The sequence below is a fragment of the Egretta garzetta genome, unplaced genomic scaffold (assembly GCF_000687185.1).
Source record: "Egretta garzetta isolate BGI_Z169 unplaced genomic scaffold, ASM68718v1 scaffold188, whole genome shotgun sequence".
Classification (NCBI taxonomy): domain Eukaryota; kingdom Metazoa; phylum Chordata; class Aves; order Pelecaniformes; family Ardeidae; genus Egretta; species Egretta garzetta.
The window spans coordinates 4,471,392-4,482,649 of NW_009260622.1; the positions used below are offsets into that span (position 1 = coordinate 4,471,392).

Below are 11,258 nucleotides of genomic sequence, written 5' to 3' on the forward strand. Positions count from 1 at the left end.
TGTTCACGTGAGGTCTGTTGGTTGTCCAGCAGCTGAGGTCCTGCACCAAGGCTGCTGAGCTCCTGGATCCTGTCTGACAGTGGCTGGTACCAGCATCTTCCAAAGAAAGGTGCAAGAAATCCCACAACAAGGAGTTGCAGAACATAGCACCTTTACTGACCTCTGGGGAAATGGGACTGAACGACCTCCCAGTAATCTGTTGCTTCTTGCTAGTCTGATCTGACGCCTCCCATGGAGGAGACGTGAGAGTCCTCTGGTTTTCATGGGAGTAGGCACTGGTGTTGGGCACTTTGGAGACTTTCTGCCTCTTCTTTCTGCTTCGCGTAGCATCTGGCTCATACAGAGTCGATGGGGTGCAGTGTTTATTCACATAGGATGGCACCTGCCCCTGGGCAGAGGACAGCACCCAGGACAAACGTACAGCACACAGCAAGCCAGCATCTGATGTGACTAGGTAGGGACTGAGGAGGCTGAACAATCCTAGTCCTGTTCCCTTCTTTTTCACCTGCAAACATGTGTCTTAAACCCTCGCTTACAGCAGTCCCAACTTAGGGAAAGTTCAGAAATGTTTTCATATGTGTTGGGACTTTCATACAACCTTGTTCATTTGATGCTTGGGTTCCAGATATAACCGATATCCAGGCTGCTTGGTGTCATTTGTTTGACAGCCAGACCATGGCAGGTGCATTCAGGTTTTTTAATCTAAATTGTCACTTATAGCATATATCAGGAGCATAAGGGGAGGGCAGGCTCCCTCCAAGATAAACTCAGATGACTGAAGCTTTTATTGCAGCTTATTTTTTTGACACATTTTTCCCTCTAACAGGGATTGTACACGTAAATTTAAGCAGACCTCTTGGCTTCCCTTTTTATATCACCCCCAAGTGATTCCTTGTTAATTCATATGGCCTCTAGAGGGTATGACCCAGTGCCATAATATTTATGTAGAAATTAATTGAATTGCCAGAAAGCATCAGAATTTATTGCCAGATGGGGGTTTAACTTTGTGTTGGAGTCCACATGGAAATTTTTGAAAAGAAGCTTTAATTCTCCTCTTCAGCACAGTTCAAATAGGATGAGCTCGGAGTGGAGTTCATACCTTCAGAGTAGTGCATAGGTCAATGTTTTGCCCAGAGATGCAACAGCAGACCACAATTATAAAAATCTTCAGAGACATGAAGTGTTGTGGGGGACTAAAGGAGACTATTATTGGTGTCTTCAAAGTGATGGTTGTAGCTGGAAGCCAGTATCTGAAAAATCATATTCTCTTAACCAAGCAGCCAAGGATTAAAATGTTTTTGATTTTCAAATGGTGAAAACAATTACAGCGTGAGTGGAAGTGCAGTTGGAGTTGGCATTTCCTCTCCAAACAGAATTATATGCAGGTAATACTGAGTTTTAGTAACAGGGACAACCTGCTTTTGACCTGATGGCATCTGCCAAATGTGAAATGTGCTGCCTGTCCAGATATAGACTCAGATGTTATGCAAGAAATTCCACTGAAACTTGGTCTATAAAACCATTCGTGGTCCTTGCAGGTGGTTCATGCTCTGTTCCTTGTCTCCTAGCTGCATATAGCTGCAGCCAATGGTTACCTGCATGCAGCTGAAGTCCTTCTTGATCAAGGGGCAAGTCTAGATGTTAAGGACTGGGACGGCTGGGAACCTCTTCATGCTGCTGCTTTCTGGGGACAGGTAATGATTTTGTTGCAAATGTCATGTATAAGGGTGACATTTCTTTCTGCCTGGACAAATTATGGAGTACTCCACAAATGGAAGAAATCTGTACTGGGTCTGGACTCACTGGACAGTGTTAGGTGAGGTCCTTGGGGCTCCAAAAAGAACCTGTTGCTGAGAAAGTTCGAGGAGAGCATATCTGTGCAGTTAAGTGGTAGGAACAACATTTAACATTACACACCAGAATAATTCAAGGCGAGTTGAGCAAGTGTGCCATTGCTTCTTATCTTATTCCAGTTTTTCAGCTTTGAGGAGGAAAGCAATTGCCTAAAATTCCTCTATCAACTTGGCTTTCTTTCCCTTTCTTTAGATGCAGATGGCTGAGTTGCTTGTGTCCCATGGGGCTAGTCTGAGTGCCAGGACATCTTTGGATGAGATGCCAATAGGTGAGTTTACTAAGCTTAAAAGAAAGAGATAACTAAGAAAAGTTTTTCCCCCTTAGTGTGCTGGAGTCTTCACATGGTGCTTTCAGAAGCATTACAGTTATTTTTCAGGTGTCTTTCATATCAAAATTGCAGTTACTTTAACTGGGACTGAAGTTTTAAAGTGCCTACTTTGTTACTTCTGAAAACGCTTCTTCCTGCTCATAAAAAACAAGGGAGAAGGAATTTCTTAAGCACCACATCTTTCTCCTGTGTGTTTGCACTCATGTTATCCCTCTGTACCTGTGCTTGGGAGTCTCCCTGCTCTTATATTGTAGTCTTGGATCTGAGCAGCTGTTGAATACCGCCCTAGGACCTGGGTGGCTTAACTTTGCTCAGGTTTTCTGAGCCTTAATTGAAAAATCTGTTAATCTTTGGTTTGGAGGTTGAAAGTCATCGTTCTACCCTCGTCTGCTTTGCTTTTGTCTATATTCTTTTTTGTTTTGGAGGCTTCAGTAGAAATGCTGTATTCAGGGGAGCTGCAGTCTGGTAATTACAGAAATTTCTTTTCCTTCCATCTTGAAGCATTGATACAGTGGTCAATATATCTCTTGCCCTTTCATGGGTAGAGGCACAGGATGCTGCAGAGCTGGGACAACCTGCCTGAACAGCTGGAACATCGCAAAGCTGAGCCCCCATCACAACCAGCAGCTCTTGTTTTCTGCTCCTGTTTAGGTGTCCAAACCATTCTGCCTCCCCTAATTTGTTTAGAGATTAAAGTGCCTAAGCATATTCTCCTTAAATTTCCCTTCTCTTCCTCCTAGCATTTGCAGTGGTGTATACTAGGAAGGTGCAGTTAGTAACACGGTGTTAATGGTACCACATTTGAACCATCGGATTAACGGCTTGGTTTGTGTGTGCCATAGATCTGTGTGAAGAGGAGGAATTCAAAGTCTTACTTCTGGAGTTGAAACACAAACACGATGTGATCATGAAGTCTCAGATGAGGCATAAATCCTCCCTGAGTCGAAGGACCTCCAGCACTGGCAGCCGGGGGTAAGTGTGTTGTTCCCCACAGGTCACCCGGTGCTTTAGCTGGGCCACCCAGACGTGGTGTCGGCGTGTGGAGGACAACCCCTCTGTCCTTTCCGAATGAACTCCGAAAGGCAGAACCTGACTTTGGTTGCTGAGGGAAGAGCTCCTTTGAAGAGTGGTTCTTTCACTAGAAAGAGGTGTTGTTCCTTGGGGGGGAAAATGGCTCTGTGCTGTTGTGGTTTAAAGACTGCTCTGAACAGAGAACCAAATGGTGAGAATTTACCTTGTTAAACCACTGATACTGGTGTCTGAGAATCAGTGCTTCAAATGGATTAACTTGAGCTTCTCAATAATATGTCTGATGGCCAAGATACTGTGTTCAGAGACAGTTTGCGCAGGTATTTATAAGATGTTTACTAGACACCAAAGGAGTCCTGCAAACCACAAAACTCCCTAAACAGCCCGTGGGCCCTTTCCCTCTACATTTACTCAGCTGGTTGCAGAGTAGATCCATTAGGTGAGCTGTATGAGATCTAACGCATGTTTGCAGTACTACTTTAAAACTCCTTCAAATTCCTCCCACCTTTAATATCCACACTAGTGCCTTTGCTTTGTGTGGGTGCCAGGAAGCTAAACTCACGTTCCATTCCAGTGGGAGAGGCTGCAAAGTGTGAGGAGGAGGCAAGAAGAGCTACAGGGTAAGAGGAAAAGTCATGTCCTGCTCACGGCTTTGATGCCCCTTCTCCCTGTCCCGCAGGAAGGTGGTGAGGAGGGCCAGCCTTTCGGACCGAACAAACCTCTACAGGAAGGAGTGTGAGAAAGAGGCCATTGTCTGGCAGCAGCTGGGGGCGGCAGAAGAAGGAAGAAACTCGGGTCTCATTGGAGAAATTGGGGAGACTCGGTCTGACCAGGAGAACACAGACCCTGTAAGGAATCTCTTGAGTATGATGGGAATCACAGAGGAAAGGGCTGGTAGCACAGGTTTGATAGCAATGGGTACCCTGGGGTTGGAAGGTGGTTGAAAAATTCATAAACCTCATCCATGTAAGCAAATGTAAATGTAAACCGTCCTGTAAGCAAAAGACCAAATTCTCATTTGGTATAAACCAGGATATCCCACTCATGTGGAAAGATTAGTTGGGATTTACAGCTGCATAGTTTTGAGATATGGCCGTAGTGAATCAGGGAGTTCAGAAAAAATAGCGTGTGCATTTCTCTTTACAGCTAACACACTGGTAGTCACTAAAGAATTGTAATCTTGTTTTGCAGCTGTTTGTTTTTAATTCAGTTACTGTCATGTTATATTAACATATGCTTATCTATCTGTAAATTTTTTTTGTGAGGGAATCCTTCTGAGTTAATGTTCCATGTTCCTGGTTGGGAGCCAGCTCCTGGTTGGGGCTCACAGCAATATAGGGTCCTGTTAGAGGGTGGATTCAGTGTTTGTGCTGTCTGGTGGAAGGGCTTAGTGTGAGCAAGCTTAGGAATTGTCACAGGGACAAACTGGGTTTTGAGGGACAGGAGAAGATCTGCTCTTTCATCTCTTGTTGTTACAGAATTCAGTGCTGGAGAACTCTTCCCTCCTTCCGGAGTTGGCAAACAAAAGCACCCAGTGTGACTCTGAAATCCCCCTACAGAATGGCCTCATGGCATCTGCCAGCACTTACCAGTACACCTTTTCCAATGGGGACATTTGGAGTATGCACGCTGACCCTGACAGTAACCCAGGCCACATGCTGCCCTACGGCAACCCCGGGCTCCCTGACACACAGCAGTTCTGGGGTGCCTACAAGGAGCATAACCATCAAACGCTCTCCGAACTTAAGCGGCAGCGGGCTGCAGCCAAACTCCTCAATCACCCTTTCCTCAGCACCCACTTCGGCAGCGGCATGGGAGGAGTTGCTGAGAACGGGGGTGAGGCCAAGTCACACCTAATTGGATCCAGGACTTCTCCCTACAGCTCCAATGGGACCTCAGTGTATTACACAGTGTCCAGTGGTGATCCACCCCTCTTGAAATTCAAAGCTCCCATGGAGGAAATGGAAGAGAAGGTGCATGGGTGCTGCAGAATTTCCTAGTCTCCCCTGTTTCTCATCCCAAAGGAAACAAGACATGGGTGGGCTGGTTGGATCCATCACAGCGGTCAGGTTGTTTGCATTCCACAGGGAGAATCTAGTTATGGACATCCTGACTGCGGCAGCCTCGTTCATCTTGAATCGTACTTTACCCTGCCAATTACTTCCATTGCAGTTGAATGAGTAATGCAGGAGGAGCAAGGCTTTTAGGAGAGGAAGGGATGCACGTCAGTATGATGTAAAAAGAGTCACCCTAGTCTTGCTCCCTGGGGAAGAAGGTATGGCGCACTGCCTCCCCATCCTTGGGAAGTCATGAGATGCCTTGGAATGAAGAAAGGATCTGAATTAAAATCTTTGCATCTGAGCCTCTTGCTGTAAGTCACCAAGCTTCTGGAAGGTGACAGTTCAGACCTGAATTCTCACTCGAGTGATGCATATATATATCCTGGAGGCGAGATCAAGCCCCACACGGGGTTTGCAAGAGTGGACAGAGCTGTTTTCCGTACAGCTGGATCCAGCACTTACAGGGCCTGAGCAACAAGCAAGCATAGATGCTGCGCTTGCTTTAGGAAGTTTGCAAGGTGTTATCTCCTTGCAGTGACAGCTCGCCATCAAAAACTGTGCACTGGTTGGGTCCTGTTCTGCTCATGTAAACTCATCACTGCAGACTGCCATCAGGTTTTAAGCAGAACTTTTCCTGGGACAGGCTTCACTCAATAGGCTTTAAAACTGATGTTGCAATAAGGGGCCCTGGCAATAGAATTTTACTGCAATAAAATACTGACAAAGGTCTATATTGGGATAAGTAATTTAAACACCTTATTTGTACTATTTAGACTCTTAATTTGTTAAAACTGAAAGGACTTTTGCTGATCTCACTTTCCTATTGATTCTGTTTATTTACTCTGTATGCTCGACACAGATAGTAGGGGCAGTATGCTTTGCGTTCTGATTTTTCTGGATTTCCAGAACCACAGAGCTCGGGAAGGATGAGAAGGAAAGGCTTGTCGACACTAACCTAGAAATGTCGTGAAAGCATTTCTAATGTCCCTAGATGTACGACACTTGCATTAACCTGCAGTCTTTGGCTGATAAATAAATATTAAATCATTGCTTTTGTAGCTGAACATTGCAGGAGGGCAGGATTTTTTTTTTGTCTGTTTTTCCGGCTCCTGTGCTGAAGTCATCAGCAGTGATTAGTAGCTGTCAGAAGACTTAAATGGCTCTGTGTATAAGGGAATCGCCTGGTGCCTGTCTGCTGTAGAGCAGCTGGCACACCAACACCCGTGGTTTAGTGTAGTTTATGTTAGCTCTGACAGACTGCCCGAGAAACACCAGCACCATGTAACCGGGGGGGTTGGCACTGGCTCTTCAGCAAGTTAAGGCTTTGCATACCTGGGGGAGGCGAAAGGAGAGCGCCCCGTGGGAGACAGCTCTGAGGAACTGCCCACAGCTGAGTTAACAAGTTGTATCTACAGAAGTAACTCAACCCTTTTTCTGCACAGAGGGGCTATTGCACACATAACTCTTTGCCTGCACGAATATGTGTTTTCTTGGGCAGCTTAAATTCCAAACTCTGAAAATAGAAGCCCGTTTGGGTCTCTGTAAGCCATCAGTGGATTCAATCCAGCTCACGCAGTTGTGCTTCAGCCAGGCAATGGCAAATGCAGCTTCCACCAATCTTCCTTTTAGCTGGCGGCTGTTAGATATCAATATTACGCTTCACATGTACACTCCCCCTTTGGGAATCCTCACAGCCTTTCCTTTTTTCTAGGCTATAAAAAGTTGACTTAGGCTGCCAGTCACTGTTAAGTGCTACCCTCTGCTCCCCCTCAAACCTAGACCTTCGCTGGGGCTGGGTATTTTATGATACAAGGCTCTGGGCTCCTCATTCTCTCCTCCTTGAGGCAGCAGAGGTGGCTGTGTCTCACCACCACACACTTTTGGACCTGTGAGGTTATTACCAGGCTGACAATTTACTCTTTTGATCTCTGAAAGTACAATTCTCTTCCCTCACCAATTTTAGGAACAAATTAGAAAATGGTAGCAGCTGATCTGATTTTTTTTTTTTAAAACCTCCGTTCAGTTTAAGGCAGGGGAATTCTATGTATGTTTTGAAATGGTCAGAGAAGTTGGGCTTCCTCCTTTATTGAAACGCATATGCTAAACATAAGACCAGAAAATACTATTGTGCTTGACTTAACCTTAAGGAATGATTACATTCTCTAGTAGAAAGAAGATGATTTGGTAACTGGACAGACTTTACTGCATCTGTGTGTGGTTAACACTGGGTCCTCTGATTACCTTGGGGAGAAGTCTTCTGGGATAACACCAAGTGTAGCCTGGGTATTACTGAATGGGGAGACGTGATCTTACAGGTGCCTCTCTTCTCCCCTGGTGGTGGGGTTGTCTCTCCACATCCATCCTAATGAGAAGTCTGGACTCAGTGTAACAAATTTCGGTGCTGCTATCCACTAGGTTGTAAGTGGCGCAAAATTTGGGCCTAGCTGATGTCTTCCCTCCCAGGGAAGGAGGAGCCGGGCCCTTTTCCTTCTCAGTGCAATTTTGTGCTGTCAAGTGTATTGAATCCTACCCAACTCCAAGCAAATGAAAAGGATACCACTGAGTGCAATAGCGTTAAGTAGTTTGAGGCTTGCTTTCACTGAGGATTGTTAATACATTAAAACTGTAGGAAGCCAGTCCATTTTAGACTAACAGCTTTTAGTCCATTGGTATTTCACTCTGTTTATATGTAAAACTCCAGGAACTCATCACTCTAGCTGTGACCTTGAGCAAACCAACAATTGATTTACTATCAGGCAAAAGCTACTACAGATTCTAGGTTACAGAACATCCCCCTAATTGGACTTTGTATTGTAATTGTAAAATTGGCTGTAACACGGCTCTTCTGGCTTTATTGCTGGAAGCATGCTCACTGAAGTTGAGTGGCATCTGATCAAACGTAACCAATCCTTACTCAGATGAGAGAGTCAGCAATCGATAAATGTTCCAGGATATGTTTCACATCCATGCCAAGTATTTATGTACCACTGGCTTTGGGCTGAAGTTGCATGACAGTGGGACTTGCGAAGGCTGTTGAATAGTGACCTGGAATGGCTTCGTGCTTATGTGCTGGTGACATTCTGGATGTGATGGTCAATGCCTGTGGGGCACTGGCAAATACGCTCAGGGAAGGAGCTGGCAGTTCATGCTGCGTGCAGAGTTGTTGGTTCGGGGTCTGGGATGAGCAGTGCTGTAAAGTGGGTATTTAACCTGCTTCTGGTAAGGTATTTTGTAGAGACAAACAGGCTTTTGGGGGAATAATAAACACGTAGACACCTTTATATGTGCATTGTAGGAGCCTACCTCTAGGAATAGGGCTTTTTATTATAAATCTAGCAGTATTACAACAATAGTGGGTTTTTTTATGTCTATGTGTTTTAAAGGCCATCCATCCCAGTGGAAAGCGCTGAGGTACATAGCAGAGGGCACTTGGCTATTTCATTGGATCTTAATATTGCTAAAAACGGTAGAAAATAGAAATCATATTGTGATTGGCATATCTAGCACTTGGCTTATTAGAGGAAGATTTTGTTTCGTTTTTTTTTTAATGCTATACTTGGTGGGTTTAGGCTCAATAAACATCTAAGTACAGATTCAAGGTCAGATTAGAGTGCCGCTTTTGTTAGCAGTAAACCAAAAGTTGTAGTTTTCACAGGGACTACACAAAGATTTGAGAACATGGGTGTAGACAGGTCTATTTATTGTAGGCCAAGCTGCCCATGAGAATAACCCTTCCGCTTGCAAAATGTGGTGGCATGTGCTGCTTGATGTTCCATGTTGAAAGGCTTCTTCCCATGTGCTGCTTGATGTTCCATGTTGAAAGGCTTTTTTTTTTTTCAGATGGAGAAAAGGGGTGTCTCAAAATAGTGTCTCTGCTTTACTGATCTCAACCAAGGAAGTCCCAGCACTGAAATGTTAGATAAGGGCTTAAGTACCGTTGCTGGGATCCATTTGATGTCAGAGCTGGATCTGTATTTCATGTACTGAATGATGCGATTTTAGCCCACTTACTCTCACTTCTGTGGTGCTCCAGAGTCTTAAAACCCTTCCAATTTTGGGAATAACTGACACTAGCTGCTGTGATTCGGTACCATCTTGCAGGCGTGGTTGAAGAACCAGAGGTATGAGGAACTCCTGGTTGGGAAGGAGAAGCGCATGGCAGGCCAACAGCAATAATGAATCAGTGCAATACTCAGTGGAGGCAGCGAATTCTCTAGTTTATTGAGCAGGGTCTTATTTCATGGGGTTGAAAGCACTTACAAGCTCCCAAATGGCATTGCAACTCCCCTTTAGTGTCCTTTTGCTTTAATCTTGGACCTCTCTTTACCCAAATCTCTGCTGAAACTAAATCAGCGATACCATGAAGTAGGAATATCTTAACGGAACAAGCAATAGCACTGGTGTCCCGTGAGCCATAGAAGAACTGTTGTCCATCTGCTGGAAGGTGTTCTCCCTGCGTCTGGATATTTCTGTGCCTTATCATACTTGGTAAACGTAACTCAGTAACTAGTCTCTGGAAGGTTGGTGGTGACTATACAGTTCTTTAAGTTAGAGACTATTTTGCAAAGGGATAGCAGTTCAGAGCATACCGGATTTTGAACTTTTTATTTGTTCCTTCAGCTTCTCTCATGATCACTGCTCTCTCTTCCTAAAAACGCAGAAAGGAAATGCACAGGGTCTTCATTCTAATTTAACAAATCACGTTGACCTACTTTGCTATAGCAGTTCTTTACAGGCAGAGTCCAGAACGCACTTGTAGTAGCGAGGTCTACCTTCTTCACTGCAGAACACAGCTAGTATTTACATTTTGGTTTTGTGTTTTCTGTGGCTGTACAACAGGATTTGTTGTCCCTGGTTGTTGTTCAGCTTTATTTTGCTGTTTCCCACACTGGCAGTGGACTTCTCCGTTCCCCCACACAATTCGAGTTCCGCTGGGTTCTTCAGGCAACATCTGTCAATGGCACCATTATGACCTAGAATATTTTGCTATATTTGAACTGTGGAAGCTGTAGGAGAGGAGTCTGTGCTCAAGATTCCTGTTCCCAAACCTGCACCAATGCAATTATCTCCATGCGCAGCTGGAGGGGAGATACAGTTTTAAAACAGTGCAGATTCAGCCTTAGTATTGCCACCGCTACGTCTTCAGCCTGTAGATTGCAGTGTGAGAAGGGACTACAGCGGTGTCGGTAACCCTGGTACAGCTCGGTGTGACTGCTGCACGTACAGGATATTCACACACGATGGCAAGCCTTCTGCAATAATTTGTAATTCCATCGATCTGTAGTAAACAATGTACAAATAAAACTTGAGGAAATGTATTTTATGTGAAAAAAAATAATGTAAGAACTGTATATTGTATTAGCAGCTTTGTGTATAAAATGGCATTTTGGCAATCAGAGTCTAATATATTTAAAACTTTTTTTAAAAAAAGGATATTTGATATTGTACGGAATTGACTTTATTGCTACTGTAAGTATGAAGAGATGGTTTCTTAACACGTTGAAGCAATGCATAAAATCTTAAATTGTATGTACAACTCATGCCAAAAGGGTATGTCTGACAGTATTAGCACCTGACTCAGTGTCTTTAATAGAGATTGAATTTTTTAATTTAAAAATTATATTAAATTTCTTTTAATAATACAAAAAATGCCACTGAGCTTTATTTAATTGGTTTACATTTTTGGATGCTGCCTCTCCTACAATCATTAAGTACCGCCACGAATTGCCGTAGAAGAGTAAATCTAGGCCGTGGGTTGGTAGGTAGAACTTTTATTTTTCGGCTGGTGGCAGTAATTCCGTTTGCGGACAAGCGGGAAGGCCAAAATTGTAACAGCCAACAACAGCCTTTCCTCAGTTTGGCTGTGCCCGCGGTGCTAGGCTGTGCCCTCGCCAGGAGGGCCCTTCTCGGAGAGGGAGCTTTGATGGGGGCGCCGGTGCAAGCGCCCGCCCCCTCCCGGCCCTGCCCGACGGCGGGCGAGGGGAACG

General features: G+C 44.6%; 1 protein-coding gene across 4 annotated transcripts in view; it reads left to right on the forward strand.

Moving 5' to 3' along the window:
- The window catches only part of PPP1R16B (protein phosphatase 1 regulatory subunit 16B), an 81,710-nt gene extending 75,648 nt beyond the window's left edge, over positions 1 to 6,062 (forward strand). For all 4 annotated transcript variants that reach the window (XM_035900904.1, XM_035900903.1, XM_035900905.1 and 1 more), the window contains 5 exons: positions 1,569 to 1,694; positions 2,047 to 2,122; positions 3,025 to 3,154; positions 3,891 to 4,059; positions 4,690 to 6,062. In XM_035900904.1, the coding sequence (XP_035756797.1) occupies positions 1,569 to 1,694; positions 2,047 to 2,122; positions 3,025 to 3,154; positions 3,891 to 4,059; positions 4,690 to 5,211 (1,023 nt within the window). In that variant the 3' untranslated portion in view covers positions 5,212 to 6,062. The remainder of the gene's footprint in view (positions 1 to 1,568; positions 1,695 to 2,046; positions 2,123 to 3,024; positions 3,155 to 3,890; positions 4,060 to 4,689) is intronic.
- Positions 6,063 to 11,258: the final 5,196 nt, after the last annotated feature.